This window comes from Hyla sarda, chromosome 4, assembly GCF_029499605.1.
Source record: "Hyla sarda isolate aHylSar1 chromosome 4, aHylSar1.hap1, whole genome shotgun sequence".
Taxonomy (NCBI): domain Eukaryota; kingdom Metazoa; phylum Chordata; class Amphibia; order Anura; family Hylidae; genus Hyla; species Hyla sarda.
The window spans coordinates 45,522,717-45,537,378 of NC_079192.1; the positions used below are offsets into that span (position 1 = coordinate 45,522,717).

General features: G+C 42.6%; 1 protein-coding gene across 3 annotated transcripts in view; it reads right to left on the reverse strand.

Annotated features, from left to right (window-relative positions):
* Nucleotides 1-320: 320 nt before the first annotated feature.
* Nucleotides 321-14,662, reverse strand: part of TECR (trans-2,3-enoyl-CoA reductase) — a 51,486-nt gene continuing 37,144 nt past the window's right edge. For 2 of the 3 annotated variants that reach the window (XM_056570725.1, XM_056570723.1), the window contains exons 6-12: nt 13,568-13,673; nt 9,229-9,301; nt 7,021-7,064; nt 6,624-6,681; nt 3,784-3,872; nt 3,607-3,652; nt 321-712 (exon numbers count right to left, since the gene is read on the reverse strand). In XM_056570725.1, coding sequence (XP_056426700.1) covers nt 585-712; nt 3,607-3,652; nt 3,784-3,872; nt 6,624-6,681; nt 7,021-7,064; nt 9,229-9,301; nt 13,568-13,673 — 544 coding nt within the window. In that variant the 3' untranslated portion in view covers nt 321-584. The remainder of the gene's footprint in view (nt 713-3,606; nt 3,653-3,783; nt 3,873-6,623; nt 6,682-7,020; nt 7,065-9,228; nt 9,302-13,567; nt 13,674-14,662) is intronic. The other variant, XM_056570724.1, reaches the window with a different exon arrangement.

Consider the following 14,662-nt stretch of genomic DNA (forward strand, 5'->3'; position numbering starts at 1 on the left):
TTAAAGACCCCACTCACAGGCTGGGTTTCCACTAACATAATACAGACGTATCATTACATCCGTAGTACAGCCAGGTTGTACATAGTCCAATAGTCTGCTGCTGTCATTTAATAGTTAAAATGAATCCTCCCTCGAGAAAGGAGATATGACCAAGACTATATACTGCAAACCTACAAGTCACAGAATGCCCAGATAGGTTATATCAGGGCATGCTGGGAGTTGTAGTTTTGCAGCAACAGAAAGAGACCCCCTACTGTACAATTTTCACACCCAGCAAGAGAACAGAGGTCAAAAGGTGTAAAACATTTCATTGAAAAAAAACAATGATCAAATGATAATATCCAGATCTACTTTATCATATCCCACATATTTATGAGTACCAAAAAAACGTGCTGACAAATGCAACTAATAAAATTCATCCCATCTCTTCACAGTATTAAAAAAAAAGGAAAGAAAAAAAAAAAGAAAGAAAAATGATGAGACTGATTCTTCCAGGGACGGCCCATGAGGAGACTTCAGTGCGGGGTCCTTCAGTGCATAGGTGGGAAGTTAGAGTTCTAGAACAGGGATATAAGGGCATAAAATCACAGGAGGAAGGGGACGATGGGAGAGCGGAGAGGTGGGTAGTCCTTAAACTCTTTCAAGTAACTGCGATGTTTTCCTTTGGCCCAAATTGTCATCTGGATGAACCCGACCAGGGAGAAGAGAGCGACTGCATCAAAGGGAGGGAAGGGTTTAAAATGAGTCAAAAGTCATTTAAAACAGATTTCACATTATTTTGTGTGGATTCAGAATAAATTCCTAGGAAAGATATGGCAGGTCACATGTGATCTTAGAACTATGAAGGCTTTAGGTTAGGGGCTTGTTGTTACAGGATGAGTTAAGCATTTTATTAGAAATTATGTGGTATATAGATTGAATCAAGATGGAATATGGAGACACAGAAACATTCACATACAAGTATCACACATACTGATAATAAAGATGACTGCCTGTCCAACAGATTTGTCAACAACAGGTTAAACAATTGTTATACCTAGACCTGCCCAGTACAGTAGAATCTCCCAATAGCGAACACTCACAGAGAAAAAAAATTAAAAAAAAATAATAAAAAAAAGTGTCTGTTTTAAGATGTCCCTTAGTGGGGGAAAAAAAAGGCTAAAAAATCTGAGTAATGTACTCACTCCAGAGTGTAATAACTTATAAAACATGATAAAAAGCGATATTTCAGTATAATCTCAGTGACGTTTAATTACCTCTTATGTCCCCTGTACCATTTTACCCCCCCCCCATATGCCACTTTATTTCTCCTTTAGATCCCTCCAATAACACTCCATTCTTCCCCTTTTAAACCCTTATATGCCATTTCACTCCCCCTTTATACCCTAAGCCACTTTATTCCCCAGTGCCTTGTACCAAATCATTCCCCCTACTCCCTGTGCCACATAATTTCCCCTTTATTACCCTCTGTTAATCACCCCCTCTTTTCCACCCCGTGCCATTTCTTCCCCTTTGTGCCATTTCATTCCCTCGTTATCCCCCTGTGCCAAATCATCCCCCTCACCCCTTGCGCCACATCACTTTTCCCCTTCCTTCATCCTCCTCCTGTTCTTCTTACCTGGCCAGCAGGCTCAGGTGCAGGGACTCTCAGCGGGTATGACATTCTTCTGACATCCTGTGCGCTGCACTTATTGAGAACAGCAGCGGCGACTGTGGGCACTAACGAATGACTTCAGGAGAGTCACTCATCTGTGCCCGCAGCTACTGCTGCTCACAGCCTCTCAGCGAGTGCAACGCAGGGGACTTCAGGAGAATGTCAAACCTGCTGAGAGCCACTGTACCTGCTGGGCAGGTAAGAAGAACAACAAGGGGAGGAGGGGAAAAGTGATGCGGCACAAGGGGTGAGGGAAGGATTATTTTACACAGGGGATAAAGGGGGATGAAACGGCACAGGTGGAATAAAGGAGGGAAAGATGGCACAGGGGGTGGTAAAGAAGGGGTTTTGAATATGCATATAGGGTAGAATAGCACAGGGGGAATCAAGGGGAAATGATGTGGCACAGGGGGTTATAAAGAGGGGGATTATTTGGCATGGGCTGGATGGGGTGGGGCGAATGACATGGCTAGCAGCCTTACAGAAGCAGGAGAACACTGTTCTGCTTCTGTGCTGGGGAGCCTGGGCCCCTTACTGGGGAATTGGCTGTACCCCCCCTGTTGGCGGCCCTGTGCATAAGGTAGGGCCGGCACATAAGCCTGGTTGTCCCCTATTGGGATAGTCCCCTATTCGGAGGGTGCAACTGCATTAAGTCTTATAGGACTCTGCTGGGGAATAAAAAAAAATTCCACTATTGGGAGGTGTCCCCTATTGGGAGGTGTCCCCTATTGGGAGGTGTCCGCTAAGGGAGATTTTACTGTACAACCTAAACTGAGAAAGGTTATAAGAGCGCTGGGATCGATAGTCTACTCTAGCAAACTAGTACAGATTAACTAGTCTATCGACAAACAAGGACACTCATAGATGCTGGGATTTGTTTATGGGACAGTGTAAAAGTATCAATATATATTATTAAAACAGATCTTGCCCAACAAATCATTGGAAATGTAGGTTAAGTTATCTATGTTGATTAAAGGGTATGTATTTAGAATTCAGTTTGAGATATCTCTATATTTATTTATTTATTTTTAGTCTGAATGTATTGATCCAGAAATCAATATGTAACAATTGGTATCATAAGTAGTATATGTAGGCCATGAGCGCCACCTGAAGGCAAGAGTAATGATTAAAGGAAAAGTCTGATGTAGGAAAATTTATCCATTCATCTTTTTTGGGCAACCAGGAGATTCACTCCAATAGAGACGAATGGAGGGCGCGTGCGGAACCTTGTTCTCTGTGCATGGAGAGTCGTACAGGAGATCGTCCCAGCAGTCAGACTCCCTGCGATCAGAAATATATCCACTTTCTGATTAATAGGGGATACATTTTTCTACATGGGACTCCTCATTTAATCACGATGGTCTCTCCAATCGGACCCTTGACAATCTTTTTCATGCCTTGCTGTAGATTTCGCGTCAGAATGAGTGATGTCAATGTTCAATTAGTCCCGCAAACAACAAGCCCTCATATGAGTGTGTAGAAGAAAAATTGAAAGAGAAAAAAAGAGAAAAAAAAAAAACAAAAAAAAATAACGCAGTAACAAAAAATTCTTGCAGCGTTAAAGGGGTACTCCGGTATTCTGAACAGAGGCCACGCCCCTCGTGATGTCACCCCCCCTCCATTCATGTCTATGGAAGGGGGCGTGTCTTAGACACGCCCCCTCCTATAGACATGAATGGAGGGGTGTGACGTGATGTGTCGTCATGACCTCTGCTGCAGGAATCGGGTGTTTGTTTGGATAGAGGATAAGATGTCTAGCAGCAGAGTACCACTTTAAGGGGTTACATTATTTTATTTTATTTTAAAGATTGGTGGAACCACTTTAGTACGTGGCTATCTTGGGCACTCCCATAGACAACTAATATAGAGGCTGCCAAATATACAGGGTTGCTTCATTTTGACAGGAGCTTTAGGAGTTCTCAAGGTTGCAGAGGGGGAGGCCCCACACTTACCAGGAAGACACTGGGTCATGATGGCAAACCCAATCCAAGAGCCAACCTGAAACATGAAGGCAGAAGGTATAAACAGATCTGATATAAAACTATAATAGTTTAATAGAAGGGCAGGCTCAAGCAGTCATTAAAGAAAGCATCCCCTTTCAATTAACCCATGAAGGCCCAGCCGCTTACCTCATAAGTGTAGTTGGGGCAGGACACCAGTAGGAAGAGCCATGTGAACGGATTACGAGTAGGGAAAGGAATCTTTCGGGTCTTTGAGCCTTAAAACAAAAATATAGGAATGAATACATTAAAATACATAGAATAAAATACATTTCCACAATGTCAACAACCTGTTTCTGACCTCCTAAAGGGGAATGTGTCCTCTATATCCTTATTAGAAAAAAAATAAATGTTTTGGTACATTATTTTTTTTTATTACATGTTTTGTACATTAATCTTGGGGCAGCCATCTTGCCTCAGCTTCTGCTCTTGTAGCAACAGCTACGTAGACCATAGGAAACCACAGACCAGAGCCGACCCCTTAACTTCTATGGGGGAGTTCACTAGGCATGCTCTGTGACCCATGCAGAGGTCATTGTGCAGGGAGAGGAGAAGCGCTGTGATCATCACCTGTTGTGAATGGCCTGACACTGTCTTATCTATACACTGGTGTCACCCTTCAATGTAATCCTGCCTGTGATGATCAGGAAGAGACTGTTTATATGTTTTCTCAACAGAACAGGAAGTGTCAGCTTATTAGGCTTAGTGGCCTAACCAAAAACTGCAAGATTTCTGGATTATTGTATAATAGATATCGAAGTTGCTTTATCAAGAGGCAAACGGGCACTAAAGTGCCCGTTTGCCTCTTGATCAAGCTACTTCGGTAGTGAAACATGTCAAGGGGGGGCGGTTAAATTGGTTTTAAATCAGGTGCCTTTGTCCTATTTTCCAAGAATACAGGGTTTCCTGAAGGCACCTTGTATTGACAGATTGATGCACCTTATTGGACCGGATGGTCAAGACCTTCTTTACAAACAGGACAATATGGCATTTGTCAATTTTAAATAAGTTGTGTGCGGATTTCAAACAATAAAGATTGCACTTTTATATACAAAAAAATTGGGTGTATGGAAAGGAAAGGTTTTTTTTGGGGTTGCCTGATGGTAACCTATAAGTGTTTCATACACACAAAGAACACAGTAGAGCCAAACAAGGCAAAAAGAGCAGAGCGAGAACAATAAGTCCAAGCAAACATCCGGGGAGTAAACCATCAGAATATGATAATCAATAAGGGACGAGGGGGGGGTAGAGAATAGGGAGTGAAAAAACACGTAAAGATGAACAAGAGAACGAAGAAGCAGCACTGGAGAAAAGAAAGAGAAATCAGAGGAGCAGAGAAAGAAAATAGGAGGTAGAGGTCAGTACAAAAACAAAGCTAAAAGAAACAGTCACGGAGGCTGTCTTTCTGTGAATTGATCCCACGGATCCCATATGGACACAAACATGGGGACAGTGTTATTCAGTGAGATTCTAGGGAGCGAATCTCATGAATGTGGGAAATAAGATAGTCTTCTGAAATTGGCAAGGACTGCTTCCAATGCTTGGCTATAAGGCTAGGTTCAGACTACGGAATTTCTGCCTGCAATTCCTCTCTGAAATAGCAGGCGGAAATTCCGCTTGCTAAAATGTATAGTGTAGTGAATGGGTTTCCGTTCACAAATTCACACTTCGGAATTTGTGAATGGAAAATCCGCTTGGAAATTTCCGCCTGAAGAAAGGGTTTGCTCTTAGTGGGCTTCCTCAGAAGGGAGATCCCAACACGCAGCCAGCTGATCGAGAGGAAGGAGAGAACGAGTGAGGGGGATCAACAACATCCACCCAGCCAAATAGACCTTGAGCCCCATTCTCTAACCATAGTTAGTCCCGGAGAAAAATCAGGGTGATAGAAAAAAAGATTGTAAAGGAGAGAAAGAGGAAATACGCCGAAATTGTCTCGAACAGTAGCTCCGTACATAACTGGAAAACAACATGGGACCCAAAAGAGGACGTTCAGGGGTGGGGGAGGGAAAGCCCATAAGAAGGAATTAGGATTGATCGTCACCAAATTTGATATAAACAATAGGTGATTTTCTGGTGACACATTCCCTTTAAGTTTGTTTAGTTTGATATTATCCAGCTGGTTTGGGATTATCTATCATTATAAAACTGGCGGCCTACAGGGCATAAACCTGCTAACTTTAAAAACATTAACATGTCAGGTGGCCCCTAGACATCTTATCCCCAAGCCAAAAAGGGGACACCTGCGATCTCTGTGCAGCATTCAATTAGAACCCTGGGTGCAGGGGCAGGGGTCGTGTCATTACGACCACACCCCTCGTTATGTCATGCCACGCCTCCTCAATGCAAGTCTATGGGAGGGGGCGTGGCAGCCGCCACGCCCCCTCCCATAGTCTTGCGTTGAGAAGGCGTGGCGTGACATTTACCTCTGCCCATTTACCTCTTGATAACGCTGCTGAGGCAGTGAAACATGTCGAGGGGGGCCATGTTAAGCTTTTAACTTTGAGCTCCATTGTCCTACAATAGCGCTGAATGTAGGTGGTCTGCAGGCACCTCGTCTTCGCTTCAGTGTGTATTCAATTCATTAGACCGGATGGTCTATTTATATATATATATATATATATATATATATATATATATATATATATATATAATCCAAGAAGTAGGACGACATGGTGCTCTATATTTTAAAACACTACTAAGTGCGAACCTAATACAATAAAGATTGCACTTTTAATCTCACTTTTTTGATATATGGGAAATAAAGGGTTTTTTTTTGGGCTGCCTTTTTGGTAGTCTACGAGTTAGAAGGCACGACCCCCAACGCCCGCTCCAAGAGTTCAGAAGAAAATGTTGTGAATGCTGGGGCAGCGGAGTACCCCTTTAACATGATGAATACCCCAATAGGTAAAACACTCATGGGTGTGAAATAGACCTATCAGCACTTTTGACACCCCACTTCTAGGACTTACCGGCTGGCCGCAGGTTCCTCAAGGCAATGTGTATGGAGAAATTGCCCAGCTGACAGAACTGAGAAATAAAGTGAATAAACACAGTTAGTATCCAGATTACAGGGTCTGAACATTTATCCATGTGGGAGGGGTCTGACCTGACAGGAGACATCTGATAGGTTATTATGTCATCCTGTAGTTCACATGAAGTCAGCTACCCAGGACTAACCACTTCCTCTGACACATTAAACATTGTGATCTTTTGTGGGTCCGACTGGTGATCACATGACCCCTTTACAGTAACGTAGTTATGTATGCAGTTGTGCTAGAACGAAACAGACTGTCTGTAGGACTAGAGATAGTAAGTGTGCATCATATGGGCAATGAAGAAACAAGAGAACAATGTGAACTCCCTTACCAAAAATATGGCGACTGCCAACTTCACCTGCTGTTCTCCGAATGCTGATAAAAAATAAGACACATCATGGTTACAGTAGATGTGGTTCATCTGCAGTCACACAGCTCTATGCCCAACACTGAATTACCTCTATATAACAAAGTGGATATTGCAGCTATAACAATTAAACAGAACGTGAATTAAATAATACTTTTATTATACTTTCAAGCTATATACAGTAGTCTCTAAAGTTACAATATTAATCGGTTCCAGGACGACCATTGTATGTAGAAACCATTGTATGTTGAGACCATAACTATGGAAACCTGGTAATTGGTTCTAAAGCCCCAAAAGGTCTGCAAAAATAGGAAAAAGTGAGGATTAAAGAAAAATAAGTAGATAACTAATATAGATAAAGCAAATCCTTATATATAAAAGTAATAAAGATCTGCAGGGAGCTGTAATCACTGACTATGTAGAGGACAGGAGCTTCTTCATGGTCCTGTACAGAACACACAGTGTCATAAAAAAATTAAAGGAGTACTCAAGCGCAAAATAACTTATCCACTATCCAAAGCATAGGGGATAAGTTATAGATCGCGGGGGGGTCCGAGCACTGGGGCCCCCGGGATCTCCTGGACGGGGCTGCGGCAGTCTGCCGGAAGTGAAGTTTCATCCCCAGCAGAAAGCCGCGGCAGACACTCCCCCTTCCATGTATCTCTATGGGATTCATGGAGGGGGCGTGTCGGCTGCCGTGTCATGCGGGGATGGAAAGCCCCCTTTCCTGTATATCGCCGCTGCCCCGTACCGAAGATCGCGGGGGGCCCCAGCGCTCGGACCCCCCGCGATCTATAACGGATAGGGGATAAGTTATTTTGCACTATAGATGTCCTTTAAGATGAAGCTGCCTCCACCTGGTGTCCAAAGGAGCAGCTAACCCTGGTACAGGTAAAGAGTACAGAACATCCGCACCATCCACAGCTAGTGTCCATTGTAGATTACAGCTGAACATTCCACTGCAATAGCTGAGATCAACGATATCTCCTATGCCAGCCATTAAACCCCTTAGATGCTGCAGTCACTATTGACCACAGCATCTAAACAGTTGCAGAGAACCACCAAAGAACTAATTCTTCCCTTAAATGGGTACTCCAGTGGGACAACTTTTTTTTTTTTTTAATCAACTGGTGCCAGAAAGTTAAATAAATAGATTTGTAAAATTACTTCTATTAAAAAAAAATTAATCCTTCCAGTACTTATTAGCTGCTGAATACTACAGAGTAAATTGTTTTCTTTTTGGAACACACAGCTCTCTGCTGACATCATGACCACGGTGCTCTCTGCTGACATCTCTGTCCATTTTAATAACTGTCCAGAGTAGGAGAAAATCCCCATAGCAAACATATGCTGCTCTGGACAGTTCCTAAAATGGACAGAGATGTCAGTAGAGAGCACTGTGCTTGTGATGTCAGCGGAGACCACTGGGTTCCAAAAAAGAGAAAAAATTCTTCTGTAGTATTCAGCAGCTAATAAGAACTGTAAGGATTAAGATTTTTTAACAGAAGTAATTTACAAATCTGTTTAACTTTCTGGCACCAATTGATTTGAAAAAAAAAAAAGTTTTCCCACTGGAGTACCCATTTAAAGGAAAACAATCTTTTTTTTAAATCAACTGGTGCCAGAAAGTAAAACAGATTTGTAAATTACTTCAATTTAAAAATGTTAATCCTTCCATTACTTATCTCCTCTATTCTACAGAGGAAGTTCTTTTCTTTTTTAATTTCTTTCTTGTCTGACCACAGTGCTCTCTGATGAATCTGATGACACCTCTGTCCAAGTCAGGAACTGTCCAGAGCAGGAGAGGTGTCAGCAGAGAGCACTTTGGTCAGACAGAAAGGAAATTCAAAAAAGAAATACAACTTCCTCTGTAGTATGCAGCCGCTGATAAGTACTGGAAGGATTAAGATTTTTAAAAGTCATTTACAAATCTGTTTAATTTTCTGGAACCAGTTGATTTAAAAAAAAAAAAAAAAGTGTTTTCCTTTAAAAGGTGTACTCCAGTGGGAAAACTTTTTTTTTCAAATCAACTGGTGCCAGAAAGTTAAACAGATTTGTAAATTATTTCTATAAAAAAAAAATCTTAAATCTTAATTGTTTTCCACGGGAGTACCCCTTTAAAAAGTTCCCAAAATAATCAAATATTGAAACATGAGATGTGTGAACACTTACCTGGGGGCGTATACAGGGGGTGGTTGATGTAGTATGCCATCCAGGCTGCAAATCCCCAGTAATACATACAGTTCTGCAACACACAGTACAGCCATGAAAGACAAGCAGTGCGTATATCAGTGTGGTTAAAAGGCACGATACGCAGTTCTGACCCTGTTCACACTCGCACACAAATGTTCCTTCCTATAGGACATACTTTGGTTTACGGCAGTGTTTCCCAACCAGGGTGCCTCCAGCTGTTGCAAAATTACAACTCCATGCATGCCCGGACAGCCTTTGGCTGTCCGGGCATGCTGGGAGTTGTAATTTTGCAACAGCTGGAGGCACACTGGTTGGGAAACACTGGTTTATCGGTTTGCAGGTCGTGTATACTTTTCTCTTAGGGGCTGCAGGGCAGGAATACAGACAGCTGGATAAGATAAGTGTCACTATCAGAAATAGTTTACATTATCTGTCTACCCCCATGCTTTACACTGCAGCTATAATTGCCTGCCTTGTGCAAGATGAAGCCCAGTAAGGCTGGGTTCACACCACGTTTTTCAACTACGTTTCCCGTATACGTTTTCATTATTGAAAAACCTATGGAACCGTATTGAAAACCATATACAACCATATACATAGACAAATAATATAAAACCGTATGCATCCGTTTGCGTGCGGTTTGCTTGCAATACGTTTTTTTCCCGTATTCAAAACCGTGGTTGAACACGGTTTTGACTCTGGTTTAAAAACCGTACTGCAACCGCTGTTTTTTTTTTTTTTCTTAATATGGACGTCAATGGGAAACGTATACGGTTTTTACTTTGCACATGCGCATTTGCATCCTGAAGTCCCCACCCAAGACCCCTCCCATTAAAAATGGACAAAAATTTCCAAAAACGTATTATTTTTTTTTTATAAAAACAGATGGAACTGTATGCACTTTTAAGATCAGTATACGGTTTAAAAAACGCATACGGTTTACTTTTTCCCATACTGTTCTATCCGTTTTTTTGCCATTCGGTTTTCTTTAGAAAAACGGATTGAAAACAGTATGACAAAAACGTGATGTGAACCCAGCCTAAGACTGGGTTCACATCACGTTTTTGCCATACTGTTTTCAATCAGTTTTTCTAAAGAAAACCGAATGGCAAAAAAAATAAATAAAATAAGCGGATGGAAACGTATGGGGAAAAAGCAAACCGTATGAGTTTTTAAACAGTATACTGTTTTTTAAATAAGCATACGGTTCCGTCCGTTTTTATAAAAAAAAAAAAATATATAATATTATTAATATATATATATATATATATATATATATATATATATATATATATGTTTTTGAAAATGTTGTAAATTTTTTATTAAAGTTAATCTTGTCTTGTTTGGGGTGGGAGGGGTATTGGGTGGGGACTTTAGGATGCAAATGCACATGTGCAAAGTAAAAGGCGTATACGGTTTCCCGTATGGAACCGTATACATGCGAGTTTCCCATTGTCGTCCATGTTAAAAAAAACATATGTGGTTGCAGTACGGTTTTTAAACCGGAGACAAAAAACTGTGGTCAACCACGGTTTTGAGTATGGGGGAAAAAAAAACGTATTGCAAGCAAACCGTACGCAACCGGATGCATATGGTTTTCAATTATTTGTCTATGTATACGGTTTTCAATACAGTTCCATACCTTTTCAATAACGTACTTGAAAAACGTGGTGTGAACCCAGCCTAAGAGGGGTTTTCTCGGGGAGCAGATTTTCATTAACACTCCATTATAAAGTTTCAATTGTTTGATTGAAATTCCAAGAAAAAAAACTGTGCAAAGTTAAAAACCGTATGGTGAAAACCAGATGGAACCGTACACACATACGGTTCTCCACGGTTCCCATGTTAAAAAAATATATAAAATTTCAATACGGTTTTTCAACCGGACCAAAAACCGTGGTAGACTACGGTTTTGGGTACAGGGAAAAAAAAATTGACAAAACCATATAGGATGCAAAACGGACACAACCTGATGCACCTTTTGGCATACAGTTTTCAATGGAGAGTCAATGCATACGGTTTTCAATACCGTTCCGTACAGTTTTCACATTGAAAACATATACAGAACTATTGCAAAAACTAAAAGGACTAATATCCACTAAGCAGGAAAATCATTCCGTGAGACATGGACTGCGCACTTATAGGAGGAGAACATATACAAAACAAATAACCCTCATTTAAAAGGGGTATTCCAGGAATTGTTTTTATTTGACTATGCTACAGGGGCTGTAAATTAAGGCTGCTTTCCCACTATAGAATTGTCCGTTTTAAAGATCCGTTATAATGACCAGTTAACAAAACCATTAAAAATGGCCGTTTAACGGCAATTACAAAATCCCATTAAAGTCTATGGGATTTTTTGATTATCCGTTATGAATAACGGACGTTATTTGTGACGGGAGAAAAAAACGTTACATGCGCAAATTTTTCTCCAGTCACAAATAAGATCCGTTATTCATAATGGTCTATAACTGATAATAAAAAAAATCCCATAGACTTTAATGGGATTTTTTAACGGCCGTTTAAGGGGTTTCTTAACAGGACATTATAACAGGTCTTTAAAACGGAGCAACATATAGTGTTAAAGGAGCCTTAGTGTAGTTCATAATATAGTGTCTGTACCTGTGTGTGACGGTTTTCTCACAATTCTTCTGTGATTTTCACTCCAATATTTATTTTTACCAGCATACAAAATGACTGTTGTCTCAGATTTTTCCCAGCTTGCAATGCGGCCGAGACCTGACTCACTAGTCAGCTGATGACAGGGAGCCTGTCTGCTTCAATGGGTGGAGAGAGCAATCTGCAACTAATGCAACAGCTGTAGGCACCCTGATTGAAAACCACAATGGATGAAGCTCATTTATGTTTCAATGGGTGGGGTGGCTGATGTGTGGGAGGGAGCAAAATGGAATTATGGGATTTGTAGGCAAAGAAGGAAACTCAAACAGGAAATACCAGTTCACAAAAAGCTAACCACAGTGTTATGGTAATCTCACAACATAGCCATTTATCCCCAAGACAAGCGCAGATCCTTCCTAAGCATGTCCATTACTGTCTGGCAGGTACATACTAAAATCACCTTATGGTGGAGAACCCCTTTAAAGAAACACTCCAGGAAAATCAACTTATCCATTATCCACAGGATAGGGGATAAAAGGGGTACTCCGGTGCACACAAAGGATAGGGGATAACGTATTAGATCACAGAGATCCAGCTACTGGGGACCCCCGCGATCTCTGGGCCGGCAGCTGCAGCATCTAAAATACGGAAGCTTGCAGCTTCCGCGTAGTCACGCCCCCTCCATTCATGTCTATGGAAGGGGGCATGATGGCTAGTACAGAGCAGTCATGCCTCCTCCCATACACGTGAATGGAGGGGCGTGGCGGTCTGCATAGCTAGTCATCGGGTATCGAGCGGAATTTGCTCCATGCCCCGAATGAGAGGGGTGCGAGCCCGGAGATTGTGGGGGTCCCCAGGGGCAGGACCTCCATGATCTAACATCTTACCCCCTATCCTTTGGGTAGGGGATAAGATGTATGCAGCGGAGTACCCCTTTAATGTAGGAGGTCTGACTGTGGGACTGGCTACCCCCGCAAACCTCTTCTATTAGGCACAGCAATTCGCTCGTCCTCAGAGTGCTCCAACCCACGTGCTCAGAGACGAACAGGAGTGGCGGTGCCACACCAAATCATCGGCTTGGACGGGACGTGTGATTGGCCGAGCAGGTGGTAATACCCTCCTGTTTCGGAAGATGGGGGTCGAATGATTCGAGGATGGGAGAGTTGCTGGGCCCAATACAGGAGATCGTGGGGGTCCCAGCGGTCAGACACTTATTCCCTATTCTGTGGATAAGGATAAGTTGACTTCCCCGGAGTCCCTCTTTCTTAAAGGAGTACTCCGGTGCACACTTTTTTCATGTTATCCCGTCCGGGCTGCAAAATAAAAGAAAACACACTTTATCTTACCTGCCAACGAGCCCCCGAAGCTCCGGTACAGGTGTTCGGTCCCCGGGCTGTATTCTTCTTACTTCCTGTTAGCCCAGCACGTCATACGGAGCTTCAGCCTATCACTGGCCGAGGCGGGACATCGCTGCGGACAGTGATAGGCTGAAGCTCCGTGTGACGTGCCGGGCTAACAGGAAGTAAGAAGAATACAGCAAGGGGACCGAACACCTGTACCGGAGCACCGGGGGCTCATTGGCAGGTAAGATAAAGTGCGTTTTCTTTTATTTTGCAGCCTGGACGGGATAACATGAAAAAAGTGTGCGCTGGAGTACTCCTTTAAGGTTGTCTCAAAAACTCAACTGAACAGCATTTACCTTGAAAATATTTCGGAACGGCATCGTGCCATGAGAGAAGCGATGTACAAAGAGAGTTTCCAGGAGACGCTTAATATAGTGAAACGAATGACAGATACAAGCCAGGCTGCAGGAGACAAAAAATACACAGTACATGTAAGTTTGGGATTATCCAAAAAATAGTAGGGGGGGGGGGGATGAGCTAATTTCTTCCAAAAACAGCACCACAACTGTCCTCAGGTTCTGTGTGTTATTACAGCTTGGCTCCATTCACGCGAGTGGAGCTGAGCTGCAATACCACACATAACCTGATGACACGGTGGTGTTTTTTTATTTTTATTTTTTCTATTTTTTTAAGAAATCAGCTCTATTCCTAGATCTCCCCATTAATTCACCTTCCTATTGCTGGCAGTTAAAAGGGGTATTCCAACTTGTAACACTTCAAATGTAAAAAACAAAAAAGAGAAAAAAAAAAGGGAACAAAGCTCAGGCTGCCATATCATCTACAGCTTTGAATTACAGATGACCCAGGGATCCAATTGTAGGCCAGAGTACATGTGCTCCTGTAATGCCCCTCTTCCTCCAGGGCAGTGTTTCCCAACCAGGGTGCCTCCAGCTGTTGCAAAACTACAACTCCCAGCATGCTGGGAGTTGTAGTTTTGCAACAGCTGTAGGCACCCTGGTTGGGAAACAATGCTCCATGGACACAGCCCTGCATCTCTGGTACAACTTCTAACACTTACCCCCTAGCCACATGATCGGAGATGGCCGATCACTGTATTTGGCGATCTTTGGCAGCTCCATAGACCAGTGTTGCCCAACCAGTGTGCCTCCAGCTGTTGTGAAACTACAACTCTCTGGAGCAGTGCCTTGCCGCTTCATTCCAAGTTTAAAGTTGGGTCCTCATCCTCTAGATCAGTGTTTCCCAACCAGGGAGCCTCCAGCTGTTCCAAAACTACAATTCCCAGCATGCCCGGACAGCCCAAGGCTGTCCGGGCATGCTGGGAGTTGTAGTTTTGCAACAGCTGGAGGCACCCTAGTTGGGAAACACTGCTCTAGATTGTGGGGGTTGCCACCTTTTAGAGACACTTATCCCCTATTCACAGGATAGGTCAT